The sequence below is a fragment of the Sarcophilus harrisii genome, chromosome 5, assembly GCF_902635505.1.
Source record: "Sarcophilus harrisii chromosome 5, mSarHar1.11, whole genome shotgun sequence".
Lineage (NCBI taxonomy): Eukaryota > Metazoa > Chordata > Mammalia > Dasyuromorphia > Dasyuridae > Sarcophilus > Sarcophilus harrisii.
The window spans coordinates 182,245,028-182,272,731 of record NC_045430.1 but is presented as its reverse complement, the minus strand read 5'-3'; the positions used below and the strand labels follow the sequence as shown (position 1 = coordinate 182,272,731).

Below are 27,704 nucleotides of genomic sequence, written 5' to 3'. Positions count from 1 at the left end.
AGGATGAGATTTTTTTTCCTTTGAGAAAGCTAGTAAAACATATTTTGGTTTTTGTCCTCCATCTTAAAGGTGAAGAAATGGAAGTTTGGTAAGATTAAATGATTTGTTCAAATAAATTGTAAATCACTCACATATCATTTGTTCCTCAACTTTTCTCTTTCTTTCATAGAAGTTTCAGATTCTATTCTTATATTTATGTTTGCCTCATCAATGACCTTACCTACCCCAAAATGAAAAATCAGAAAATTTTGCCTAAATTTTTTTGGTTTTGATTGATGGCTTTTCTCCTTCTATGAGTCATATCTAAGCATATCAGAACAGGCAAAGAACTAAATTAGGTTCTGTCAGGAGTCCCAAGCCACGACTGTCCCTCCTTTTTTTTCACTCCTGAGCTAAGGTCCAGCAAGCAAGGTAGGACCTAAACTAGCTGTAACAACAACAATTTGGCAAATTGTTTGTGCTTATCTTCTGGAAGAACTCTGTTGCACCAAAATCCCAAAACTGCTTCCACACGTCTCAGATAATCTCTGAGCTCAGACAAGCATTTGCAGGAAGCATGTTCCAGTCAAGAAATCTTTCTATGAATCAAACTTTTCTCATTGTTGCTTTTACCTCTCCTTGTCATGGCTACAGCTCATTGGGTAGTTGTCACCACTTTATGGATCAAGGCTGGATCTTGCTAAAATGGATCTGCTCTAGAGAAGCCTTCAGCATGCGTGTCTAGTTTCCCTCCTCCAAAGGAATTAAGAAAGCTTTTTGTTTCTAAACCACTGCTAGTTCTTTGGTTTTATTTTATTTTATTTTTCAGAGTTAATACTTGGGGTATTATTTCTGTAAGCTCTTTTGGTATTTTTCAGAGTTCACAATGGTTGCATATGCTCTATGACTCACTGACAAGGGTTTGACAGTTCATATTTGTTTGTTGTGAATGGTGAATTTGGGGTTCCTTAAGTGAACATCAGCTAAATAAATAAGTTAGTAATTGAAATAAAAAGTAACAACTTGGGCAGGATTATCATATTTCTCAAGACTAAAGGACATTAGCTAGTTAGTTCAGAGACTTTTTTTCTTTTTTTCTTGAAATCAGACATTTCATCATAGGGACTAATTTTTTTTTTTTCTGTTTACTATTCTCCTTCAGACTTGACTTCAATGGATTATCAAACATTTTTATGAATGAATTTTCAAACTCTTTTATGACTAATAGAAAAATTTTTCTGAGAACATTATTCCTCTTGAGAATTTGGATAAATCTACAAACAAAGATCAACTTTGAAGAAGTCAGAAAGTAATGATGATGTAAAAAGTCTCTTTAGACTTAGATCTTAGATATATAAAGAACACTTTCTGCCACTGCTTTTTTGTTTTCCTTCTTTAAATTCAAATTGTTTCAACAGCTAATTGCATTATCTAGGGACCACAGCATAGAATTATTAACAGGATCTCAATGCCACTGCATATATCATGGGGCGGGGGGTAGAGGAGTGTGTCAGTAAATCTCAAGAGATTGGTCTGGGATCAGAGTACCACAACCAAAGTGGGAGGAAAGGAAGGAACAGGCATAAAATAAACCAAAGGAAGTATGTCAAAGCTAGCACTCAAGGCACAATCTGGAGTATAAAGTCAGCTTGTGATGAGGACAGAAGAAACCACAGATTGGTCACTAAGTCACATATCAGAGACTTAGAAAACTTACAATAAAAAGGGAACTGGCAGTTCTTGGCAGTTCAGAGTTAGTAATCAATGGGACCAAAACTATAATTACCCAAAAGACCAGTTAACTCCTGAAATTTTTCAGTGACTCTATGTAAAAAGCAAATCTATAGGATTATAACTAAGTCAGTTCTGACAATGGAAACAGAGAGAAGTTTTTAAGAGATCTCATGCGCTAGTCCTTCAATGTCACAGAATCTAACACTAAATAGGAATCTAAGCATCAGGGAATGTGGTTTAAAAATCTTACTTTTATAGTGTTTTAAAGCAATTGGATATATTTTAAAATATCAATTTTTATATAATCTCTGAATTCAAAAAAATTTATGAATGGCTCCTCCATTGAAGAGATATTGAAGGTAGATGCCAAATTATTCTAATGATGATGTACTTCTCTTTAGATGAGTTCTCTCTTAAGAACATCTAAACAAGTATCATTTTAGATTTATTCAACGGTTATGATAATAGCAATGCACATAGGGAAATGTACCTTAGATTATTTTAACAGCATCAAGGATAAGAAAAGTACGCTTCTGGTTGACAAAAGATTTAGAGTTCTTCAAAAGGCAGAGAGTCTTATCGGGAGCCGACTGAGCATATTTTCCCGTATAAACATCCCTGAATTGCTTAATACCATGTACTTTTATGAGCCATTCAAAAGTGAACATGTGTCTTATCGGTGAATTTCAGTTCGTGCATGCCTTACACAGAAATCCATGAAACACCTTCTACTTTCTGTCTCACTAAATCCATTTCTTTCTTATTTTAGCTTGAGCATTGCAATCCAGCTCTACAGGTAGCAAATTGAAATGTTTAGTGGTCCATTGCAGACAGATTGATTGAATCTGAAAAGAATACGGCAATAAGAATGAAGCAAGGCATCAATATCATACATGAAAGCCCTCACCAATGACAGCGATGATGTAGGGTGAATGATTGAGCATTTGTTAAACTTCTACCATTGTGTGAGCAACCTATTATTTTCCTGGTTGTGCTCTGAAATGCCTCAATCATCAACAAAACAAGTCAGTGAAAAATTATAGAGTTCATCTTCTATTGCTTTTGTTCAACAGGAATAGTGTGGCATATTGTACCCCAATCCATGGAATCCCATTAGATCAGCAACATGCTTAATTTGCCCCACCTTTTTCTTCATCTGTTGTTGCTATATTAATATTTATTGCATTTTTAAAAAATCTCATTTTTTAAAAATGTGTCTTATATAAGGAATGATATCCCAATTCATGATTACTCCATAAAGGAAAAGAGATAAGTGGAAATATTCGAATTATTTGCTATATTCTAGTATACATGATTTTTAGCTCCCTATATGATAATTAGGATGTTTCAGGATACTAGCATTTAGCTTCTGACCTTGTGAATTCAACTTCAACTAGTTTCCATGACTAAATCATTTCACAACTAACTAATCAACATACAACTGGAATAATAGAAGACAAGTAGTTGAGAGATATAGGGGGAAGAGAAGATTCAGCATGAAACCTTAAAAAACAAGCTACACAAAAAAAGAACTGAGTTTTTGGTGATGTTTACCTGTATCACTCATACTGATACTGCTGAGTCTTAGTTTGGTCTTTTGTCCCAAACATTACTGAGATTTTATTGCATATATTAATTTACAAGACTTTGGTTTAGAGACACTAAAAGTAACTGCTTTTACCAATAAGACTGATATAAATAGGTGAGACTATAGGATTATTAAAGAAAAAGGTGATGTATCTAATTACAAGAAAATAAAATGCCAAGAAATAAGATAGTCAACATGAGTACTTTTATGAGTATGTATGGGAATAAGAGAAGTGCAAAATTAACTGTCTAAAAATATTATTTATGATCCCCAAAATGAACCTGTATTAGATTAGCATCTATCTCCTAGCTACCCATGGTTTATGAACAAAAGTTATCCTTGCACCTTACTAAGGCTGTCTAGATAGACATATATGTATAAATACATATATACACACAAACACAGATACATACATACATAATTTTATTATCTACAACTCCTACAGTACTCTCTCATTACTCTTCAATTACTCTTCATCATCACTATCTGTCTACAGACAGATTCACTTTTCTCCAGTGAAAAAAACAAACCATCAAAAAGACAACTCTCCTGGACTCTTCTACCCCTTTCAACTGTCCACTCCATCTCTTTTGTCCCCTTTATTCTGCAACTCAATTTTCTCTGGGCCACAAATTTTTCATTTCTAAAACAAGCATAATAACGCTTTGAAACCACCTCTGGGGTTTTTTGTGTGAAGATTCATTGAGATAACATGTAAATGTAAAACAATTTGCAAATCTGAAGGCACCAAATAAAGGCTACCTATTATTTCTAGTAAAGTTTTTAGAAAAAGATGCTTACTCATGATTCTACTTTCTTTCCGACACAAGAATAACATATTCTCAGTGAACCATGTGTTTGAGGAATTAATGAGGATCCCAGAGAAAACTGGTGTTAAATGAAGACCTGATTAGCCCATGTCTAACACTTAATGTGGGAAGAACTTGGGCAAATTACTCAACAATTCTAAGTCTCCATTTCCTAATCTGCAAAAATAGATGGATGGATGAGATGTTTCAGGTACCTTCCAGTTTAAATTCTATAATCCTTTTTTTTTTTTAAATGTCTTACTGATGCTACCAAATTTCATTATTTAATCATAGAAACCATACAACACAAAATTACATTACCTAAATGACATCTTATGAATAATATGTTTCAATGATGAAAGTGAGGCAGAGGATATATAACAAATGCTTATCTAAGTTCATTCAATCAGAGCACAGCAATGCACTGTGTGTCATGCATTCTGTATACACAATAAAAGTTCCTTGAAGATGGTCCTCAACAATAAAATAAATTATACCATTCAAATCAAATATAAACAAAATATTCCATTTGACAAATTAAGAAGGATTCACCTTCATATCTCTGTCATTAGTGTCTACTACTTCTCATAGTTCTTGGAGCTAAAGCTTCTAATTCTTTGGATGGACTATTTCAGTGAATCTGAGTTTGCTGTGACAGGAAGAACTAGTGCAAGTATCATGGAAAAGAAAAGTTATATCATTCTTTTCTTAAGTCATTTCTTCTGTTTTCTTCCTTCATAAAAAAAATCTAAACTTTGAAATATCCTATGACAGAGTAAAGTATTGTAGAAACCACTTGATAATCACCTGATTTTCTACCATGGTAAAGTAGAACACATATTAAATTTGGAATCAGATAACCCATATTTGAATGCTGACAGCAGTTATGCAACTATGAACCAGTCCTATTCACATACAAAGAACAGCTGAAGACACTGAAGTGTAGCTTTAAAAAGAATGAAAACTTTACAAAGGCCAAAATCACCATTTCAAATACCCAAAAGACTTTCATGTGAAAAGAAAATTATCCATGCTACCTGAAATCAAAGGTCAAACTAAAACCAATGGTAAAAATTATTGGAAGGTAATTTGGAAACAGAATAAGTAAGAACTTTTGAATGATTAATAATATCTAAAAATAGAATAGAATGCCTCATTAGGTAATAAGTTCCCATTCCTAAAATTGTTTAATAAGATAATGACTATTTAGTGGGGATGTAAGGATGGTCAAATGATGTTTAAGCTTCTCTCTCTAGTCCAATTCTGTAATTCTAAGCCTGAAAAGGAGTTATCCATTAAAAACTTCCAAAAGTTCACGTGTGAAAGAGAGGAAAAAAGTAAAACAAAATAAAATAAAGTTGTTAATTTTATTTTTGAAACTTCCTTTGGAGAAATGAAAAACAAAACAAAACATAAAAGTAGTTGGAATCTATATATATATATTTTTAAATTCAAAGGCAAATATAACTGATGTTTGGTTATCATCTTTCAGTCTTTTGTGTGTCTAGTAATGGCTTGTCTCACATTTTCTCAGTTCATCACTTTTTGAAGTTTATGTCTTTGCTTTCATACCTGTGTTTTAACTGGAAGCCCTTCAAAACACGAGACAATTAATTATGTGCTAAATGAGTCTCAGTCCTCAGCTTTTATATTAATAAACAGGCTGGGGAGAAAGGACATTTAACATACTATCTAATATTAACAGAGCTTGGCATACTGTAATGCATCCAGTTAAAGCTAAAAGTTTCAAAATGCTGTCTCTTCACATGGCCTATTTTCATGAACATATTAATTGGCCTTAAAAGTCTGCAGTCCATTTGCAATTTCTTTGCAGAAACAAATTACTCAAACTACTCAGAAGCTATCCTCTATACAGCATTAGTCCCCTAACCAACATACCAAGAATGCTGATGGAAAGCTTAGTAGACTACAGCAGACATGCCATCTCCCCATGTTGTCTGCAACTTTTGATACTAACAAATTTTTCTTCCCCTATTCCAAAGGGCTCAGCAGGGACTACAGATTTGTGTTGTTTTTATAGCTACCTGAATTTTAGAAAATTCTGCTTCTGTCAGCAAACCAAAAGAACTAATTTAGCTAACTCCTCTGGCAAGTAAGTTATTCCTCCAGAACTGTCCATTTCTTCTGATAACCCAGATGCTTATCTTGCTTTATATTCCTTCTTATTCTCTGTATTGTACAGTAAAAACAAATAAAAATTTAAAAAATGAAACATTGGCCTTGAGGTCAGACACAATGTGGATTTTAGTCTCAGGCTCAAGCACTTATTAAACACATGACTTTAGATAAATTATTTAATTTCTCTGAATATCAGTTTCAATTATTAGAAGTTATATAATTATGATAAACTAAATTTATAATTTACAATCTAATTTTATAATTATGTAATTATATATATGCATATATGTGTGTTTTATAATTATAAAACGGTATGACAGAAGGGTAATATATATCATTTGGATTCATAATAAATAGAAATAGATATCAAAATCAAACTCAACTAAAGTATTGTTAAAAGCACTCCCTTAAATATGTAACTGAATAGTACTTTTCAAATAATAAATGAAAATTCATAACCTTGCTCAATGTTTTATCAATTTTCTGAGCAAATGTTTGCCTTTCTTATATTTGCATTGTTCATATTTAGACTGGAAGTTTCTTAGCAGGGTACATTTTTGATGAATTTGATTTATGGGATCTACCAATCTAGGTAAGCAAGTTCCTTTTCCAAGTTTGGCGAAGATAAAGATCAGGTGGAGAAGCCAAAGGGGTAAGATGCTCCAAAAATAAAAGGTAGGAGAGACTAAATAGTAATAATAAATGCTTATTAAATTAAATTGAAGTATATGTAGGTGTTTAAATGCTATGTATCATACAGCTTCTTGACTAGGACTTTCTTCTGAGGTAAGAATAAGCATCCAAGTTTTCCCTCGAAAACTACATGAAACCGGGCCTCTGAACAGAGCCTTAAAGATTGAAATCACTCTTCAGCTCAAGAGAGACTGGAAAAACTTCAAGAAAGGTCAGTCTCACTGGGATGAAAGGGGTGTATGGCCCAGATCAGACAGACTTTGGGAAAGGCAGTAAGAGCGTTTTAAGCACAGCAAATCAGCAACTAAATCTCTAAGTCTTGGCTCAATACAGAAACAAATCATAGGGGTAGCATCCAGTACCAGCTCCAAAGGCAAACTCTGGGAAACCAGGCTATTTCCTGTAAGAGCAGACAAACTTCTTCCTGAAAGCATAAGGGAACCCTGTGATCAAAGCCAAGGCTCAAAGCTGCATAGGAAGCTTGGGACAGTGCCCCCTTTACCCTAGGAGCAGAGGTCTACCTTAAAGGTTTAAAAAAAAAAAAAGGAAATACCAAAAGGAAAGAAAATGAGGGAGAAACAGAGAAGAATCTTGAACATAGAAAGCTACTATGGTGATGGGGTAGAGGAAAATACCAACTCAGACTATCATAAAGGAGGGAAAGGAACCCACATACACAAAAATGTATGTGGCAGCCTTTCTGCAGTGGCAAGAAACTGGAAACTCAGTGAAAGCCCATCAGTTGGAGAACAGTTGAATAAGTTATGGTATATGAATGTTATAGAATATTATTGTTCCGTAAGAAATGACCAGCAGGATGATTTCAGAAAGGCCTTGAGAGACTTACATGAACTGATGCTGAGTGAAATGAGCAGAACCAGGAGATCATTATACATGGCAACAACAAGATTATAAGATGATCAATTCTGATGGAAGTGGCTCTTTTCAACAATAAGATGATTCAGATTAGTTCCAATGATCTTGTGATGAAGAGAGCCATCTACACCCAGAGAAAGGGCTGTGGGAACTGAATGTGGTTCACAGCATAGCATTTTCACTTTTTATTGTTGTTTGCTTGCATTTTGTTTTCTTTCTCATTTTTTCTTTTTGATTTGATTTTTCTTGTGCAGCAAGATAATTGTATAAAAATGTATACATATTTTGGATTTAACATATATACTTTAATATATTTAATATATTAGATTACTTGCCCAACTAAGGGAGAGAGTATGGACAAGGGAGGAGGGGATTTGAAACAGGTTTTATAAGGGTCAATGTTGAAAAATTAACTTTGCTTATATTTTGAAAATAGAAAGCTTTAATAAAACACACACACACACACTCTAGACTAGTTCAGAATGTCCACAGAGGAAATCTCAGAGTGACATGAATTGATCTCAAGCCCAGAGAGGCTTCTTGGAAGTGCTCATAAAAAAACTTCAGAAGGTAAATAAGGGAGGTAGAAGAAAAAATGAGAACAGAAATGAGAGGTATGTATGAGAGAATCAACAATTTGGAAAAGGAGAAAAATAGTGTCTGAAGAAAACAATTACTTAAATAGTAGAATAAACCAAATGAAAAAAAAGAGATACAAAAGATAACTGAAGGAAATCACACATTAAAAATTAGAACAGGGCAAATGGAACCTAATGACTTTGTGAGACAGCAAGAATCAAACAAACTAAAAAGAATGAAAAAGTAGAAGAAAATGTGAAATAACTCATTGACAAAAAAGAAAAAGCCAATCTGGAAAATAGATCCAGAAGAAACAGTTTTAAAATTATAGGCCTACCTGAAAGGCCATGACCAGAAAAAAAGCCTGCATAGCATTCTACAAAAGGTTATTAAGGAAAAATGCCCTGCTATTCTAGAACCAAAGGGGGAAATACTCATTGAAAAAAATCATCAATCACTTCTGCAAAGAAATCCCACAAAGAAAACCCCAAGGAACATTATTACAAAACTCCAAAACTATAATCTCAAGGGAAAAATACTGCAAGTTGCCAGACAAAAACAATTCAAATATCAACCAGCAACAGTTAGGATTACCCAAAATGACAGCTTCTACAATAAAGGATTAGAAGGCCTGGAATACAATATTCCAGAAGGTAAAGGCCTGGGGTTACAATAAAAAATTACCTATCCAAGGAAAATCAGCATCATCTTTCAGGGAAGGAGATGGAGCTTAAGTGAAATAAGAGACATTCAATCATTTCTCCTGAAAAAAAAAAAACAGAACTAAATAGAAAATTTTATCTACAAACACAGGACTCAAGAGAAAAATAGAAAGATAAACAGGGGGAAAATATATTTAAAGATTTAACTGCATCCCTAAATGGGAAAATTATATATGTAACTCTTGAGAATTGTATTTGACACTGGGGTGAAGGGTATCACATGGTCTAATGGTGTGGTTGTAAATGGTCCCTGATGTGATAATATCAAAGAAAAAGACAATAAGGGATGGAAAAAAGGTCTGTACTGGAAAAAGAGGAAAGATCAGGTATAATGGAACAATTAATTCACACCAAGAGGCTCAAAAGACCTATTATAATCAAGAGGGAAAAGGGAGAGGGATGAGCACTGTCTGAAGCTAGATCTCAACAGTTTTGGCTCTAAGAGGGAATAACTGAAACATTCAGTTGGGTATAGAATTTTATCTAATCCTGTAAAGAAATAGGAGGAGAAAGAGAAAAAGAAAAGGGAGGAACAGAATACAGGGAGGGCAGAAACATGAGGAAAAAAGGTAAGAGAAAGGGGGAGGAGTTTATAGAAGAAAAGGTAGTGGGTGGGGTGGGTAAAAACATTAGTAAGAGAAGGGGGAGGAGTGATAAAAGAAAAGGTAGTAGGTGGGGTGGGTAAAAAGAACACACCACTGAGGATAGGGTAGAAAGAGGGAAAAAATATATATGGGAGAAAACAGGATGGAGAGAAATACAGAGTTGGTAATCAAAAGTGAATGTGAATGGGATAAGCTCTCTCATAAAAAGGAAGCAAATAGCAAAGTGGATTAAAAAAACAAAATCCTACAATATGTTGTTTACAAGACACACAACATAGAGTGACACATACAGAGTAAAGGTCAAAAGCTGGAAGAAAATTTATTATGCTTCAGCTGAAGTAAAAAAAAAAAAAAAACTAGGGGTAGCAATTCTGATCTCAAATAAAGCAAAAGTAAAAAATAGATCTTATTAAAAGAGATAAGGAGGGAAAATACATCTTGATAAAGGGTACAGTAAATAATGAAATAATAACAATACTAAATGTGTATGCACCAAGCAGTAGGCAGCCAAATTTCTAGAGATTTTAAGTCAGTTACAAGAAGAAACAAACAGCAAAACTATTCTAGTAGGGGACCTCAAGCTTTCCCTCTCAAAATCAGACAAATCTAACCAAAAAGTAAACAAGAAAAAACTAGGGACATTAATAAGATCCTAGAAAATCTAGATATGATAGATCTCTGGAGAAAACTGAATACAGAAAGGAATACACCTTTTTCTTGGAAGTACACAAAAATTAACTATACATTAGGGCATAAAAACCTCACAATCAAATGCAAAAAAGGTGGAAATAGTAAATGCTTCATTTACAGACCACAATGCAATAAAAATTATATTCAACCAAGGAACAGGGAAAGATAGACTAAGAACTAACAAATAATCTAATTCTAAAGAATGAGTGGATAAAACAATACATAATTTCATCCAAGAAAATGACAATTATGAAAAAACATACCAAAACCTATGAGATGCAGTGAAAGCAATTCTTAGGAGAAATTTTCTGTCTCTAAATAGCTACATAAATAAAATAGAGAAAGAGGAGAGCAATGAATTAGGCATGCAACTAAACACATTAGGGGGAAAAAAAATTAAAAGCACCCAATTAAATAACAAATTAAATTTTGAAACTCAAAGGAGGGATTAATAAAATAGAGACTAAGAAAACTACTGAACTAATAAGCAAAACTAAGAGTTGGTTTTATGAAAAAACAATAGAAATAGGAAAGAAAAAACTCAAATCACCAGCATCAGAAATGAAAGGAGTGAACTCACCACTGATGAAAAAGAAATTAAAGCAATAATTAGGAGCCAGTTTGCCCAGCTGTATGGCAGCAAGTCTGACAATCTAATCAAAATGGATGAATATGTGCAAAAATATAAATTGCCTAGGTTAAAAGAAGAGAAAATGAAACACTTAAATAATCCCATTTTAGAAAAAGAAATTGAACAAGTCATTAATGAACATCTAAGAAAAAGTCCCCAGGGTCAGATGGATTCACAAGTTAATTCTACCAAACATTAAAAAAAAAAAAAAAACAATGAATTCCAATATTCTGTAAACTATTTGCAAAAATATGTAAAGAAAGAGTACAAATTCCCTCTATGACACAAATATGGCACTGATACCTAAACCAGGAAGGGCCAAAACAGAGAAAGAAAATTACAGACCAATCTCTAATGAATATTGATGACAGAAATTTTAAATAAAATATTAGGAAAGAAATTACAGCAACTTATCAGTAGGATAATATACTATGACCAAATAGGATTTATACCGGGAATGCAGGACTAGTTCAATATCAGGAAAACTATTTACCATAATTGATCATATTAATAACAAAACCAACAAAAATCATAAGATAATCTCAACAGATGTAGAAAAAACTTTTTATAAAATACAGCACCCATTCCTATTAAAATCATTAGACAGCATAAGGATAAAGGGAGCTTTCCTTAAAATAATAAGCAGTATCTATCTAAAACCTACAGCAAGCTTTATTTGTAATAGAGAAAATCTGGACACATTCCCAATAAGATCAGGGTTGAAACAAGGATGCCGATTAACACCACTTATTATTCAATACTGTCCTAGAAATGTTGGCTTTAGCATTAAGTAAAGAAAAAGAAATTAAAAGAATTAGAAGAGGGAATAAGGAAATAAAACTATGACTCTTTGCAAATGATATGATAATATACTTAGAGAATCCTAGAAAATTATCGAAAAATCTACTGGAAATAATTCACAGCTTTAGCAAAGTTGCAGGATATAAAATAAACCCACAAAAATCACCAGCATTTCTATATATTACTGACAAAGCCCATCAGCAAGAGATAGAATGAGAAATTCCATTTAAAATTACTACAGACAAAATGAAACACTTGGCAGTCTACCTGCCACAACAAATCCAAGAAGTAAAGAACAAAACTACAAAACAATTCTCACACAAATAAAATCAGATCTAAACAATTGGAAAAAATATTGTTTATGGCTAGGCCGAGTTAAATATGATAAAAATGACAATTCTGCCTAAATCGATCTACTTGTTTAGTTCCATATCAATCAAACTGCCAAAACATCATTTTATAGAACTAGAAAAAATAATAACAACATTTATCTGGCAGAACAAAATATCAAGAATACCATGGGAATTAATGAAAAAAATACAAAGAGTAGTAGCTTAACAATATCAAACCTAAAATTGTATTATAAAGCAGCAGTAATCAAAACCATTTGCTTCTGACTAAGAAATAGAGTGAAGGATCAGTGGAAGAAATTAGATATAAAGGACACAATAATTAAGGCCTATAGCAATTTAGTATTTGATAAATCCCCAAACTCCAGCTTCTGAAATAAGAACACATTATTTGACAAAAATTGCTGGGGAAACTGGAAAATAGTATTTCAGAAACTTGGCATACAGCTATAACTCATACCTCATACCAAAATAAGGTCAAAATGGATATATGATTTGGGAATAAAGGAGGCTACCATAAACAAATTAGGAGAGTAAGGGATAATTTATCTATCAGATCTTTGTAGAAGGAAGGAATTTATGACCAAAGAAGAACTAGAGAACATTATAAAAGACAAAATGGACAACTCTGATTACATTAAATTAAAAATTTTTTGCACAAACCAAACCAACAGAAATAAAATTAAAAGAGAAGTACAAAACTAGGAAAAAAAAATTTTTGCAGCCAGTATTTCTGATAAAGGTTTCATTTATAAAACAAATTTATAAGAATACCCATCATCTCTCAATTGATAAATGGTCAAAGGATATGAACAGACAATTTTCAGGTGATGAAATTAAAGCTATTTACAGTTATATGAAAAAATGCTCTAAATTGATATTGATTAGAGAAATGCAAATTAAAATAATCCTGAGGTACTACCTTACTTTTCTCAGATTGACTAAGATTGACAGGAAAAGATAATGATAAATGTTGGAGGGAATGTGGGAAAACTGGTACATTAATGCATTGTTGATGGAGTTGTGAAATTATCCAACCATTATGGACTGCAATCTGGAATTATGCCTAAAGGGCTATCAAACTGTGCATACCTTTTGACCCAACATTGCAACTACTGGGTCTATAAACCCCAAAAAAATCATAAAGGAGGGAAAAGGACCCACATGTGCAAAAATGTTTGTTGTAACTCTTTGTGTGGTAGCAAACAATTGGAAAAGGAGTGGATGCTCTTCAATTCAATTCAATTCAGCCAATGGAATGGCACAAGTTGTGGCATATGAAGGTAATGGGATATTATTCTACAAAAAATGATGAACAAACTGATTTTAGAAAGGCCTGGAAAGATTTACATGAACTTAAGCTGAGCATAAGCAGAACCAGGAATACATTGTACACAGTAATAGTAAGAATGTGCAATGATCAACTATGAAAGATTTGGTTCTTCTCAGTACTTTAGTGATCCAAAAAAATACCAATAGACTTTGGACAGAAAATGCCATCTGCAACCAGAAAAAGAACTAAGAAGACTAAATATAAATCAACACGTTATGTTCATTTCTTTTTCTGTTTTTTGTTTCTCCCATGGTTTTTCCCTTTTGCTCTGATTTTTCTTTCCCAACATGATTCATAAAGCAATGTGTGTTTAAAAAAAAAAAAAAAAAAAAGCAATGTGCATTAAAAATAAATAAAATTACTTTAATTAAAATAAAACAGAGAGTTGATTCAGGCCAGTTCCAAAGATGGAAAAAGCTATCTGCACACAGAGAGAAGATTGTGGGGACTGAGTGTGGATCACAACACATTATTTTCACTTTTTTTTGTTGTTGTTTGCTTGTTTTTTGTTTTCTTTCTCATTTTTTTCCTTTTTGATCTGATTTTTCTTGTGTAGCATGACAAATGTGGAAATATGTATAGAAGAATTACATATGTTTAACATATATTGGATTGCTTGCTGACTAAAGAAGGGGTTGGGAGAAGGGAGGAAGAAAAAAATTGGAACACAAGATTTTGTAGGGATGAATGTTAAAAAACTATCTATGCATGTATTTTGAAAGTAAAAAAAAAAAAAAAAAAAGAAAGAAAGAAAGAAAGAAAAGTAAGCATCCAATTAACCAGAAATCAAAATTCAAGACTATGACCATTTACTTATTCTCTATCATCTATTCTCTTATATTTTCATAAGAGGAAAAGGTTGCTACAAGGATAGTGTCACTTATTACATCAAAGATTAGATGATCTTAAAGAAAGCCTCCAGTACTGAATTGGATGTCTTTGCCCTAATTGTAGTAGGGCATATAAATTATTAAAAGTGAGCTGTTCTCCCACTTTAGTCCAGAATGAATCACTATTCACAAAATAAGAGGTCATATATGTATAAGACACAGTGAAAACAAACTACATAGAGGCTACCTAACTATATAAAGAATATTTCTATCCCTAGAGAAAGAAATGCAATGGTATGTAGGAACCAAATGAAAAAAAGGAAATGCATACACAGAAAGAATAACTTATTAAAACAGCAATGATTGGAGGCAAGTGACTATTGCATCAATAGAAAATGTAGAAAATAAATGAACAATGCAATTGTCTAACATAAACTCTAGATCTGGAAAGAACAGAGGATCAGGATAAACAACAACAACATACTTTAGGATTATATGACCTACTATTTAACAAAGAAAATTGTCCTGAGATGGAAAACTTTGAAGTATTAAGTTATAGAGAAGGGGAAAAAAGGAAATCTGCCTAAAAGGACCAATATGGATGTACAGATGGAAGGAGGGGCAAAGAAACTGAGAATAATTAGAAAAGATTGGCAGAATCGTTTTTTTATTATTATTATTATAGTAACTTTTTATTGACAGAATCCATGCCAGGGTAATTTTGTTTTTACAACATTATCCCTTGTACTCACTTCTGTTCCAGTTTTCCTCCCATCCATCCCCCCCTAGATGGCAAGCAGTCCTATATATTTGAATATGTCCTAGTTATATCCTAGATACAATGTATGTGGCAGATCCAAACAGTTTTCTTTTGCCGGGAGTTGGTTCAGAAAGTAAAATAACGTGGGAAGAAAAAAAAATCAAACAGTTTACATTTCATTTCCCAGTGTTTTTTTTTGGTGTCTTCTGTCCATCATTGATCAATTGAAACTAATTAGGTCTCTTGTCAAAGAAATCCTTCCATAAATACATCCTCATACATATGTTTTGGGTATATAATATCTTGGTTCTCTCATTTCACTTAGCATCAGTTCATTAATTCTCTCCAACTTCTGTATTCCCTGCGGTCATTTCTTACAAACAATAATTTCCATAACATTCATATACCAAATTTAACCATTCTCAATTGTGGGCATCCCTCAGTTCCAGCTTCTAGGCCTCAAACAGGGCTGGCACAAATATTTTGGCACATACTGGTCCCTTTCCTTCTTTAGTATCTCAAAAGCCCAGCAAAACACTGCTGGATCAAAGGTATCACAGTTTGATAACTTTTTGGGGCAAATTAGATTACTCTCCAGAATGGTGGGATTAGTTCACAGCTCCACCAACAATGTATCATTCCCAGTTTTCCCGCATCCTCCAACAATCATCATTATTTTTTCCTGTCATCTTACCAATCTGACAGGTGTGGAAGTATATCTCGAGTTGTCTTAATTTTTTTCCTGATCAATAGTAATTTGGAACACTCTTTCATAGTGAAATAGTTTCAATTTCATCATCGAAAATTGTCTGTTCATATCCTTTGAAATCAATTGGAAAGGTTGGTTTCTTATAAATTAATCAGGTCTCTATATATTTTGGAAATGAGGCCATCAGAACCTTTAACTTGAAGTTTTTCCCAGTTTGTTGCTTCCCCTTCTAATCTTGTTTACATTAGTTTTGTTTGTACAGAAGCTTTTTAATTTATGTAATCAAAATTTTCTATTTTGATCAATAATGGTCTCCTAGTTGTCTTTATCACATTCTTCCTCTTACAAGTCGGATAAACTATCCTATGTTCCTCAATTTGTTTATAATCTGCTTATCTAAATCTGGACCCATTTGATCTTATCTTGGTATACGGTTATTATGGGATCCTCTAATTTCTATACTAATTTCCAGTTATCCCACAGTTTTTGTCAAATAATGAATTCTTATCCCAAAAGTTAGGATCTTTGGTTTGTCAAACACTAGTTCTATAGTTGACTATTCTTCTTTAAACCTAACCTGTTCCCTGATAAATAATCTATTTCTTAAATACCAAAATGGTTTTGGTGACTGCTTTATAATATAGTTTTAGATCAAGTACAGCTAGGCCACCTTCATTTGATTTTTTTCATTAATTCTTTTGAATTCTTGACCTTTATTATTCCATATAATTTTGTTGTTTTTTCTGATCATTAAAATATTTTCTTGAAGTCTGATTGGTATAGCATAAATAAATAATTAGTTTAGGGGTATTTCTCTTTATTATATTTTTAAAACCTAAGGACATTGATATTTTTTCAATTTTTAATTGACTTTATTTGTGTGGAAAGTTTTTTGTAATTTAAGCTCTTAATTCCACTTTCCTTTTAATAGATTCCCAAATATTTTATATTGACAGTTATTCTAATGGAATTTCTCTTTTATCTCTTGCTGTTGGTTTTGTTGGTGATGTATAAAAATGCAGGTTTTGGGGATTTATTTTATACCCTCAACTTTGCTAAAGTTATAAATTATTTCTAATAGCTTTTATTAGAATCTCTAGGGTTCTCTAAGTATCCCTCATATCATTCCCAAAGAGTGATATTTGGTTTCCTCACTGCCTATTCTGTTCCTTTAATCTCTTTCTTACTTTTTGCTGGGTAGTGTTTCTAATACAAATTGAATAATAATGGTGATAGTGGGCAACCTTGCTTCATTCAGATCTTACGGAAAGATTCCAGTTTTCCCCAGCTATATCACTGATGATTTTAAATATATGTCCACTATTTAAAAAGAAAAATCCATTTTTCCTATACTCTCAAGTGTTTTTTATTAGGAATGGATTTGGTTTTATCAAATGCTTTTTCCATCTATTGAGATGATCATATGGTTTTTTGTTTGCTTATTGTATGTCAATTATGCTAATAGTTTTCTTAATCAACCAGCCTGCATTCCTGGTATAAATCCTCTTGATCATAGTGTTTATCCTGGGATGATTTTCCTAATCTTTTTGCTAATATTTTATTTAAGATTTTAGCATGGGTATTCATTAGAAGATTGGTCTATAATTTTTTTCTCTGTTTTCCAGCCTACCTGGTTTATATCACTACCATTCTTGTTGTAAAAGGGTTTTTTAGGACTCCTTCAGTCCCTATTTTTTCAAATAGTTTATATACATTGGGTTAATTGTTCTTTAAATGTTTGGTAGAATTCACATGTAAATCTATCTGGTCCTGGGGTTTTTCTTAGGGGGGTTTAGGTTTATTTCTTTTTCTAAGATGGGTTTTAAGATTTCTTCTTCCTCTTTAATCTGGGCAAGCTATATTTTTGAAGGTTTCTTCCATTTCAAAAGTTACCAATTATTGAAAAAGTTGGGCAAAATAATTCCCTAATTATTCTCTAATTTCCTCTTCATTAGTGGATTCTCCCTTTTCATTTTAAGACTAAAATTTGATTTTCCTCTTTCCTTTTTTTTAATCAGTTTACTAAAGGGTTTGTCTATTTTGTTGGTTTCATAGAAAACTCTTAGTTTATTAATTAATTCAATGTTTTTTACTTTAATTTTTGTTCTCCTTTTATTTTTTAAATTTCAAGTTTAGTGTTTGACTGGGGTTTTTTAATTTGTTCCTTTTCTAGCATTTTTTGTTGCAAGCCCAATTGTTTGTTCTCTTTCTCTACCAAATGGCCTCTAGAATCTGAAATTTCCTCTTATTACCTTTGTGCATCCACACATTTTGATATGATGTCTCATTATTGTCATTTTCTTGGTGAAGTTATTAATTATGTCTATGATTTGCTGTTTCACCTAATCATTCTTTAGTATAAGTTATTTAGTTTCAATTATTTTTGATCTACTTTCCCTGGCTTTTTTGTTGGTGTAATTTTTTATTGCATGTGGTCTGAAAGGATGCATTCACTATTTCTTTACTGCATTTGGTTTGATTTTATGTCCAAATATTCTATTTTTGTATAGGTTCCATAATTGAAAAGAAATTATCCTTTCTGTCTCCATTTCGTTTTCTCCGGGTCTATTTTTCTTTTCTAGTATTCTATTTACCTCTTTGACTTCTTTCTTATTTATTTTGTGATTTGGTTTATCTAATTCTGAAATTACAAAGGTTGGATCTCCCACTATTATGTTTTGCCATCTATTTCTTCTTGCAGCCTCTTAATTTCTCTTTTAAAATTTAATGCTAACCACTTGTGCATATATATTTAAATTGATATTGTTTCATTATTTATTACCCTTTAGCAAGATATAGTCCCTTCCTTTCTTTTAATTAGATCAATTTTGTTTTTGCTTGATCTGAGATCAGGATGGCTACCCCTGCTTTTGACTTCACCTGGCATATAGTTTTGCTCCATCCTTTTACCTTTTTCTGCATGTATCTCCCTCGTCAGGTGTGTTTCCTTAAACAACAATTGTTAGGTTCTGGCTTTTAATCCATTCTACTAATTGCTTCCTCTTTATGGGGGGTTTACCCCGTTCACATTTATGGTTAAAATTACCAATTCTGTTTACTTCCATCTTTTCCCCTATTTATGCTTTTCTCCCTTCTTTCCCCCTTACCCCCTTGCTTCTCACAGCCCTCCCTTTTGGTTTTCCTCCCCATTGGGTTCCTCCCCTATCTTCTCCTTTCCCTCACAGTTTCTGTATTCCCTTCTGTACTTATTCCTTCCCTTTTCCTTTTCCCTTCTCCTTTTCAGTGATGGGAGAAGTTTTCATATATTGAATATGTCTAAAAATTTTTCTCTTAAAGTCAATTCTTTGGAATAAAATACCCACTATATTCTTCCCCTCCATTCTTTCTCTCAGAATTTGGTTTCTTTTGCCTCTTTGTGAGATTAGTACCCCACTTTATCCTTTTTTCTGATACAATGTCCTTTCTCCTCTAATTTCTAGAACAATATACATGTATTTTTTAACATCTTTGAGAAATATAGTTCCCAAAATTTCTTTTTACCTTTTTAGGTTTTCTTGGTTTATATTTCAGATCAAACTTTTTAAGTTCTGGGTTTTCCCAAAAATAGGTGAAATTCATTATTCGTTAAGACCATTTCTTCCCTGGAAAAGATGCTCATTCTGGCTATAAGTTATTTTGGTTGCATACCAGGTTCCAGCCTTTGGATATCATATTCCAGGCCCTTACTCTTTTAATGTGGATGCTGATGATCTTGGGTGATCCTTATTGTAGCTCCTCTATATTTGAATTGGGTTTTTCTAGCCGCTTGGAGTATTTTTTCCTTTGTTTGAGGGTTCTGGCATTTGGCCACTATATTTCTTGGTGGTTTGGCAGAATCTTTTAAGAAGTGCATATCAGAAAAACTAAAACCCAGAAGAGGCTGAGATTGGCATTGACTGCAATGAACAATAAACAGTTTTTGTTTTGTTTTGTTTCCTTAGCTATTTTTGAAATAATCAAAGGATCAAAGATGAGCTATACTGTTTAGAATGGATGAGATAATGATCATAGAGGACTTAAAGCTGAACCACTCAACATTTACTTTGCCTACGTTTTCTGTGGTCTGAAGTCTAGAATAAAAAATATTAGCAGGGAACAGAAACCAAAGTTTAGGGTATATATGGTGAGGTTGGGGTGGAGGTGAAGTAGAGATGTGTATAGCAAAAAGAATCAAGCTATCTTTGATGTATTAAAGACACCAGGGCCTAACAAACCACATCCTGCAAAACTGAAAGAACTAGTGGATATAACTTCTAAGAAGAAATCAAAGGTCTTTAAAGGACTTGAAGAATGGGAGAGGTATCAAAAGACTAGAGAAGGGAAAATATTAACCCAATTTTTGAAAACAACAACTAAAAACAAAGAAGAGGCAGAAGCTAAAAACTATGTATAAGTAAGATTAACCTCCTTTTCTGTTAAAATTCTAGAACCCAAATTAAAGGAATGATTTTTTTTTGAGGCTGCAAAAAGGCAATAATCAATAAACACCAACATAATATGGCTCTACCAAGTACAAATCCTTCCAGATTAATCTTTTCTTTTCTTTTTCTTTTGGTGGGGTAAGGTCTTCTTGACTTCAAGTATAGCACTTTATCCAACATGCTTGGCAAATTTTCAAATAAACACTAAGTACAGTGAGCAGATTATAATATAAAATAGAACAAAAGCTAATGAATGAAATGAAATTTAACTGAGGAAAAATATAAAGTTCTATAGATGAGACTATATGAATTCCATGACTCTGAGATTTGATGAAGGGGAAAATAAGCTGTTACATCAAAATATGAAAAAAATACATCACCTATGCAAAAATTAAACAATCATTTTGTGAGTAATACTTAATACCTGCCTTGACAGATACATTAATGACATTCCATGGTAATAAATACCATATTATGATTCTTGAGTCTATCTCAAAATTAATGAGATAGGGAACATTCCTTTAAATATTCTCAGTGGCAAAAAATCTTTGGCTCTTTGAAGGTGAATTAAGGTAAATTAATTAAGGTAAATAATCAAATAGGGTGCTATCACTTAGGTTCACAGAAATAAGGTAACACTATAATTTAATGAGAGTGGATTGATTGTGTGGCTTAGAAAAATGCTGGAGACATTCTAAAAATGATTTGAACAGTGAATGATAGATATTATTCTTGTATATGAATGGCCTCTGAAGATAATTATTTTGGACGTGTAGACCCTGGCATATTTATTTTCAATTTAATATTATTAACAACATAGTTACATTTTCAACATTTTCATGTCAATATCAAATTAAACTTTTCATTTTTTATTTCCCACTCTCATCTTGGAATGACAAAAATCATGGGACCTGGATTTTTTTTTTTTTTTTTTTTTAAGGAAATTGTACATTAACTAGTCTATTCTCCTGATTTTACTGATTAGGAAACTGGAAGATCAAAGAGGTTTGTATTTTACCCAAAGATAAATTTACTGAATGAGAGAGATTACCAGGTCTTCTAACTTTCAAATCCAGTGATCTTTCCTTTTTTTCTTTGATTTTCGAATTCAACAAATTCTGTTTTCCTTTTTGCCCCTTAATTTCACAGAATTTTTCTTTTTTCCTCTCTACCAGGAAATTCAGTCACTACTTCCAAGAAAAAATTTCTAAAAACTCATTCCCTATTTCTATTATTACAGCAAAAACCTATTCATGATATGAGTATTACATAATTGATATATTTCTAATAATAGTTATATATCTAATTTTGTTTTTCTTCCTTACCAAAACTATTTTCCTTTCATATATGTTTTATCTTTCAAAAATCTGTAAACTATTTTTCACCACTTCATATAAAGTTGAATCCTATTAAAACGGATACGCAAAAACCTACCACATAAATGTCAATTTTGAGATCACAGTTCCCCAGTCAAAATAAAAATATCAGTTTCCATGCCATTTAAAAACTAAAATAACTGACCTCCAATAGAGAATGGTCCCTGACAATGCAGTGTCTATATATATATATATTGATATCTATTGTATAACAATCTGTTGAACTTAGCAGAATCCACTTTTTTCAAGTGATAAATTGATAGCAAAATTATAACACAGCAGTCTGCTATCCCCCTTTCCTTTCACCTATCCTTCCTGATATCAGGATCTTTTCCAATGATACTATTTTCTCATTATGTACACAAAGAATTTTAAGTTTTCAGTATTTGACTTTCTAGTGAATAGTCTAAATTAATTTCTCTAAGTACTGACTGAGTTGATCTCCTTGCTGTCCAAGAAATCCTCAAAAGTTCTCTAGCACCACAATACAAAAGTATCTATTTCATGGAGCTCAGTTTTCATTATAGTCCAATTTTCACATTTTATATGACTATTGGGAAAAAATGACAACAATTTTTCTATATAGACCTTTGCTAATAAAGTGATGTCTTTACTTTTTATTATGCTGTCCAGATTTGTCATAGCTTTCTTTCCAAGGAGTAAGCAGCATTTAATTTGAAGACTGCATTCACTGTCTTCAGTGTTCTCTGAGCTCAGAAACATAAACTCTGACACTGCTTCCGTATCTTCTCCTTCTAACTGCCTACAAGAAATGGGCCCAGTTGCCAAGGCCTTGGGTTTTTTTGATGTTAAACTTCAAGCTAGCTTTTACACTCTCCTCTTTTAGTTTCATCAAAAGGCTGTTAATTCTTCCCCACTTTCTGCCAAATAAATATATTATCTGCTTATCTGAAATTGTTGGTATTTTTCCAGGCAACCTTAAATTCCAGTTTTTGACTCATGTTCTGCATATAGGTTAAATAAAGTGACAATGCACTGCCTTGTCTTACTCTTTTTCCAATATTGAACCAATCAGTTGTTCCATGTGTGATTAAAACTGTTGCTTCTTGGCTTGTATACAGATTCTTAGAAGACAAGTAGGATGATGTGAGAAGAGATCTCTCTTCTCTTTAAAGACTTGCCACATGTGTTGTTGTGACCCAAACAAAGATTTGAGAAGAAGGAAAAGAAGGAGAAGGAGAAGAAGGAAAAGAAGGAGAAAGAAAAGGAAAAGAAGGAGGAAGAGGAGGAGGAAAAATAGAAGAAGGAGGAGAAAGGAGAAGAAAGAGGAAGAGGAGGAGGAGGAGGAAGAGGAGGAGAAGAAAAGAAGAAGGAGGAGGAGAAAGGAGAAAGAAAAGAAGGGGGAAGAGGAGTAGGAGAAGGAAGAAGAGGATGAGGAGGAGGAGAAGGAGGAGGAGAAGGTCAAGGAGGAGGAGGAAGAAGAGAAGGAGGAGGTGAAGGAGAAGGAGAAGGAGAAGGAGAAGGAGAAGGAGAAGGAGAAGGAGAAGGAGGAGGAGGAGGAGAAGGAGGAGGAGAACAACAAAACAATGGCCACCTAACAAATGTTGGCTATTTGCTCTCTAATTCCTCTGCTGGCAGTTCTCAGTTCACATATTGCTAAACCCTATATGTCAAATCTTGACCACCACAGATTTTACATTCTGGGTTCTTATGCAAAATTGTTCTTTATATCTCTGGACTTTCCTTTCATCACCAGACACACCCCCAGCTGAGTTTCATTTCTGTTTTGGCCCAGTAGCTTCATTAGTGCTGAAACTACTTGTAGTTGTCCTCCATGCTTTCCCAATAATATAATGAACACCTTCCATCTTAAGGGACTTATCTTCTAATGTCATCTCTTTAATTATTTTAACACTGTTTAAGGGATTTTCTTGACAAAGATACTGGAGTGGTTTGCCATTTGCCTCTCTAGTGGATCACTTTTTGTCAGAACTCTCCACTATGAGCTGTCTGTTTTGGGTAATCCTGCTTTGTCACAGCTCATAATTTCATACACCTATGCAAGTACCTCTATCACAAGGCAAAGATTCAGGAAAAGAGGATCTGTATAGGATATGAATAAAAACTATGTAATAAGAATTTCAGAAAAATGTCTTTCCATAAAAAAGTAGCCCTAGAAATTAAAGGGAGCTAAAATGCTGTGTAAATAGGTCATCACTATGTATTTTAATGAGATAGGTCCACAGACTCTACCTTTGAGACACTCTGTGTCACCTAAATATTCTATTAAGATCGAATGGAGACCTCTACTACCTGCTGTTTCACCAAGATGAATTGGTCAGATTAACTATGGGGAAATATTCCCACCAGAATAGATCTTTGGCAACTTTTTAGACAAGTTTGACAAATTATAACCTCAAGATTAAGACTTTCTCCCTACCAAACCACCACCTGATATTCAGGGCCTATTACTCAACTTCTCAGATTAGGAAAGTGGCCAGCCAAACAACTTCATTATATGGTATATATAAGAACCTAGAATGCTGCCCTAATGTTATTTTAAATTCCATACACCTCTCTTTCTTTCTTCTGAAAAGTTACTATTTATGACTGCCTTCAGTAGATGCCAGTTCAACTTTTAATCTTTTAGCCTAGCCCCCAGAATTATTGACCTCCAATCAAAAGGAACAAGATGAAAAGAATTATTCTAGGATTCTAGGACCTCTCTGGGTTTAGGAATTTCCCAACAATTCTATGTCCTCTGTAAACATTCTGCTTTCAGAACCCGACTCCCACAAAAACTCTTTTTATTTTTTCAATAATTGGGGTTAAGTAACTTGCTCAGGGTCGCAGAGCCAGGAAATATTAAGTGTCTGAAACCAAATTTGAACTCAGATCAAATTTGACTTCAGGGCTGACTTCAGGGCTGGTGCTCTAGCCATTATACCAACTAGCTGCCCCCCACAAAAACTCTTATAAGAAGAAACTTACAAACTCATTTAGATCAGAAATAAAACTCAATACAAAAAAACAAAAACAGCACACACACACACACACATACAACAAAACAAACCCACAAAGAGTAGGAAAAACAAGGAATCTCTCCAAAGTAAAAGTTCAGAATAATTAACAGTCAAAATGAGTTTTATACATATTACAATAGAAGTTAGGAAGAGAAGGAAAACCAATGAGGCTCTCCTGCCCTCACTGTCATATTGCTGTAGGGCAGCCAAGTATATTGTTGGAAGTATGGATCAGACTCCTAGGCAAAAGCTTTTCCCTGGGTTTCTTCCCCAAATTAATACTCAGGTACAAACCTAAAAAAAAAAAAAAAAAAAAAAAAATCAACTTGAATGATTTTTCTTTGTCTGTTTATTAGTGGAATTGTGGTGAGGCCAAGGTGGGTAATGCAAAAAAATAATAATAATAATAATAAGTTGGAGGAAGGGCACTTTGTCACACTACTGTTGCCTCCTTTGGTGGCTTGAATAGCATGCAAGGAGGCTGACTGATAGTTGGCCTCCAGCTGACTGCTCCTCAAGGAACTGGTTGCTTGCCTTTTAGTTTCAAAAACATCCAGACTGCCATAAAAAAGTGAAAAATGTCAACATGGGGCTCAGAGGACCATCTCTTGAGAAATAGGAATGAGCCCAGACGTTTGGAATATACCTTCCACTTTAAGTAATAAAAAGTAAACTGGATGCTTACGAAGGTTTTTGGATACCTGGTTTTTTCCCTTTCTTTCAAAGGCAGTGGGGGAAAAAAAGAACTGAAATTCTATTTTTACCCACATGAAAGATGGCTCACCAGTTAAAAAAAATAAACTCAGATTCATATCTCAACCTGGTTGCTCTCCTTATGGAGACTCCCACTCTGCAGAGAATAGTAATGACTAATATAATTGGGCACTGTTTCCTTTCCTATCAGTCCCCAAGGAGCAATAATCATCACCGTACTGTCATTTCTAATGTAAAATAAAACCACGAATCTAGTGGGACTCAAAGCAAAATGCTGCAAGCTGTTGTTTTACTGCTGCCCTCGTTCATCACTCTTTCAAAATGTATTCTCCTCTTGTAGAAATTTCCATTAGATTTTATTAAACATATGAGCCCTGTAAAAAGATAAATTGCATGTGGATGTATGCATAATTTCTGCATGTGTATACTTTACAGAGTGTTGAATTTATATCACAAGAACTCAATTCTAAAATATGCTTTTCCTCAGAGCTTTTTTTAAGGGTTAATTGTGTTATAAACCTATTGCACTCCCTTTTCTGGTTTGGGTGAAGTGGCTTATAAAATAGCAAAATGACCTCAGGACATTTCTATTTGCATTCTAGGGTGTCTCAATCAGGAGTCTAACTCTGAGTTCAATGGCCTGTAAAGTAATGCTAAACAGTTCCATTCTAGACCGTTTTGATATCCCTTCAAGGCAAATAAGGTTGTCCTTTCTATTTTCATCTCTCAGTGTTGAGGCACATATCCAGATTTTGTGTGTTTATATATCTTCTCCTCTCTCAGCCTCACCAAAGGAGACTGGAGGATTTAGAATGGGAAGGAATCTTAGAAACCATCCACTACATTTACTATATCCAATCAAAAGTCTGACCCCAAGATTATTTTTCTCCTATTAAAAAAAAAAAAAAAAAACTTATTAGTATCCCATTTTTTTCAATCACTTCTTTTAGTGATTTAGCCCTGCTTCCTAAGCATCAAACTTCACCCACCTTATGGAGTTTCCCCTTCTTAATGGTGAGTTCTGCTAGAGAAATTAGCTCATGTCTTTCCCCTTGTTAATCGCTACACTCCCTTGGGAAACTTAGCCCACTGCCAACAGTATAATAAGATATGTCTCTTGATTTGGAGATGGACTAAGCCTACAAATTCTTTTGAGGCATCTCATGACACTAGTGGAAAATTCAATGTATTGGAGGGGGTTCAATCCCCATCCCCCATCAACACTGTTGTCTGGTGGTCCTTTGTCTATTTGTCTAATCACTTATTCTTTTTTTTTTTTTAATAGTTATAACTTTTTATTGACAGAACCCATGCCAGTAATCACTTATTCTTAAGATAGCTTTGCTCTATACTCTCTTGAGGTGACCACTTTAAACTTCTATGTAGAAGTTGGGTTTTTTGGTTTGGTTGGCTGGTTTGGAGAGGGGGGTGGCTGCAACTGGGGATAAGTGACTATCACACAGCTAGGAAGTGTTACATGTCTGAGGTCAAATTTAAATTCAGGTCCTAACTCCAGAGCCAGTGTGCTATTCACTGCGCTATCTACTTGTCCTCTGTAGATTTCTAAAAGTAAATATCCACTCAGGTTTAAAACCTCAGTGTCATCCTCAATACTTCATCCTTATTTTAGACTAGTTCTCTATCTTGCTATTTCTATTTTTAGATGTCTGGAATATGTCCCCACCGTTCAACTCAAAATAGCCACTACAACAACCCCACTTCGATCAGGCCTTCATCTTATTCCCCACATTGCTGTCAATGATATTTTCCCATATCTTAAGTCTGTCACGTTATCATGCCCAGAATCTCCATAATCCCTACTCAACAAACTAAGGTGACTTCCTATTAGGTGGAGAAACAGTTCTCAAGGTGTGGTTCCAGGATTTCTGGGGGTCCTCCATGTACTAAGATGTGATTTACCTTTAAAAATTTACTTATTACCTATATAAAATATATACTTATTTTCGAAAGAGAAATATTTAGAAAAGGAAAGAACATTTTAATACATACACAGACATACGGATGTAAACTTTAACTGAAGCAACATATTATAATGGCTTAATTGCAGAAGTTAACATGAGAGTCTAAGTCTTCTATTAAGTCAAAAGTGAAGAGACTTGAAAATATACATAAAATAATGCCATTCTTCCAACTGCTTTTTTTTGCATGGAAAATATGATTGTTTTTCACTAAAATATCATTTCTAATAAAATATAACTATTAATTCAGCTAATACTTTTAAAATTTGGAAACTATGATTGTTTTTCATTAAAATATCATTTCTAATAAAATATAACTTCTAATAAAATATAACTACTTAATTCAGCTAACACTATTTAAATTTATCCTTTTAATTTCTAATATAGTAAACATTGACAGAT

At 33.3% G+C, this 27,704-nt stretch overlaps 1 protein-coding gene across 2 annotated transcripts in view; it reads right to left on the bottom strand.

The window, feature by feature from the left end:
* Positions 1-27,704, bottom strand: part of EXOC4 (exocyst complex component 4) — a 913,849-nt gene that overhangs the window by 383,187 nt on the left and 502,958 nt on the right. Inside the window, exon 11 of one of the 2 annotated variants that reach the window (XM_031941132.1) lies at positions 24,608-24,903. The exons of the other annotated variant lie outside the window; for it this stretch is intronic. Coding sequence (XP_031796992.1) covers positions 24,885-24,903 — 19 coding nt within the window. The 3' untranslated portion in view covers positions 24,608-24,884. Of the gene's footprint in view, positions 1-24,607; positions 24,904-27,704 lie in introns of those variants that run through there. 2 annotated transcript variants of the gene reach the window in all.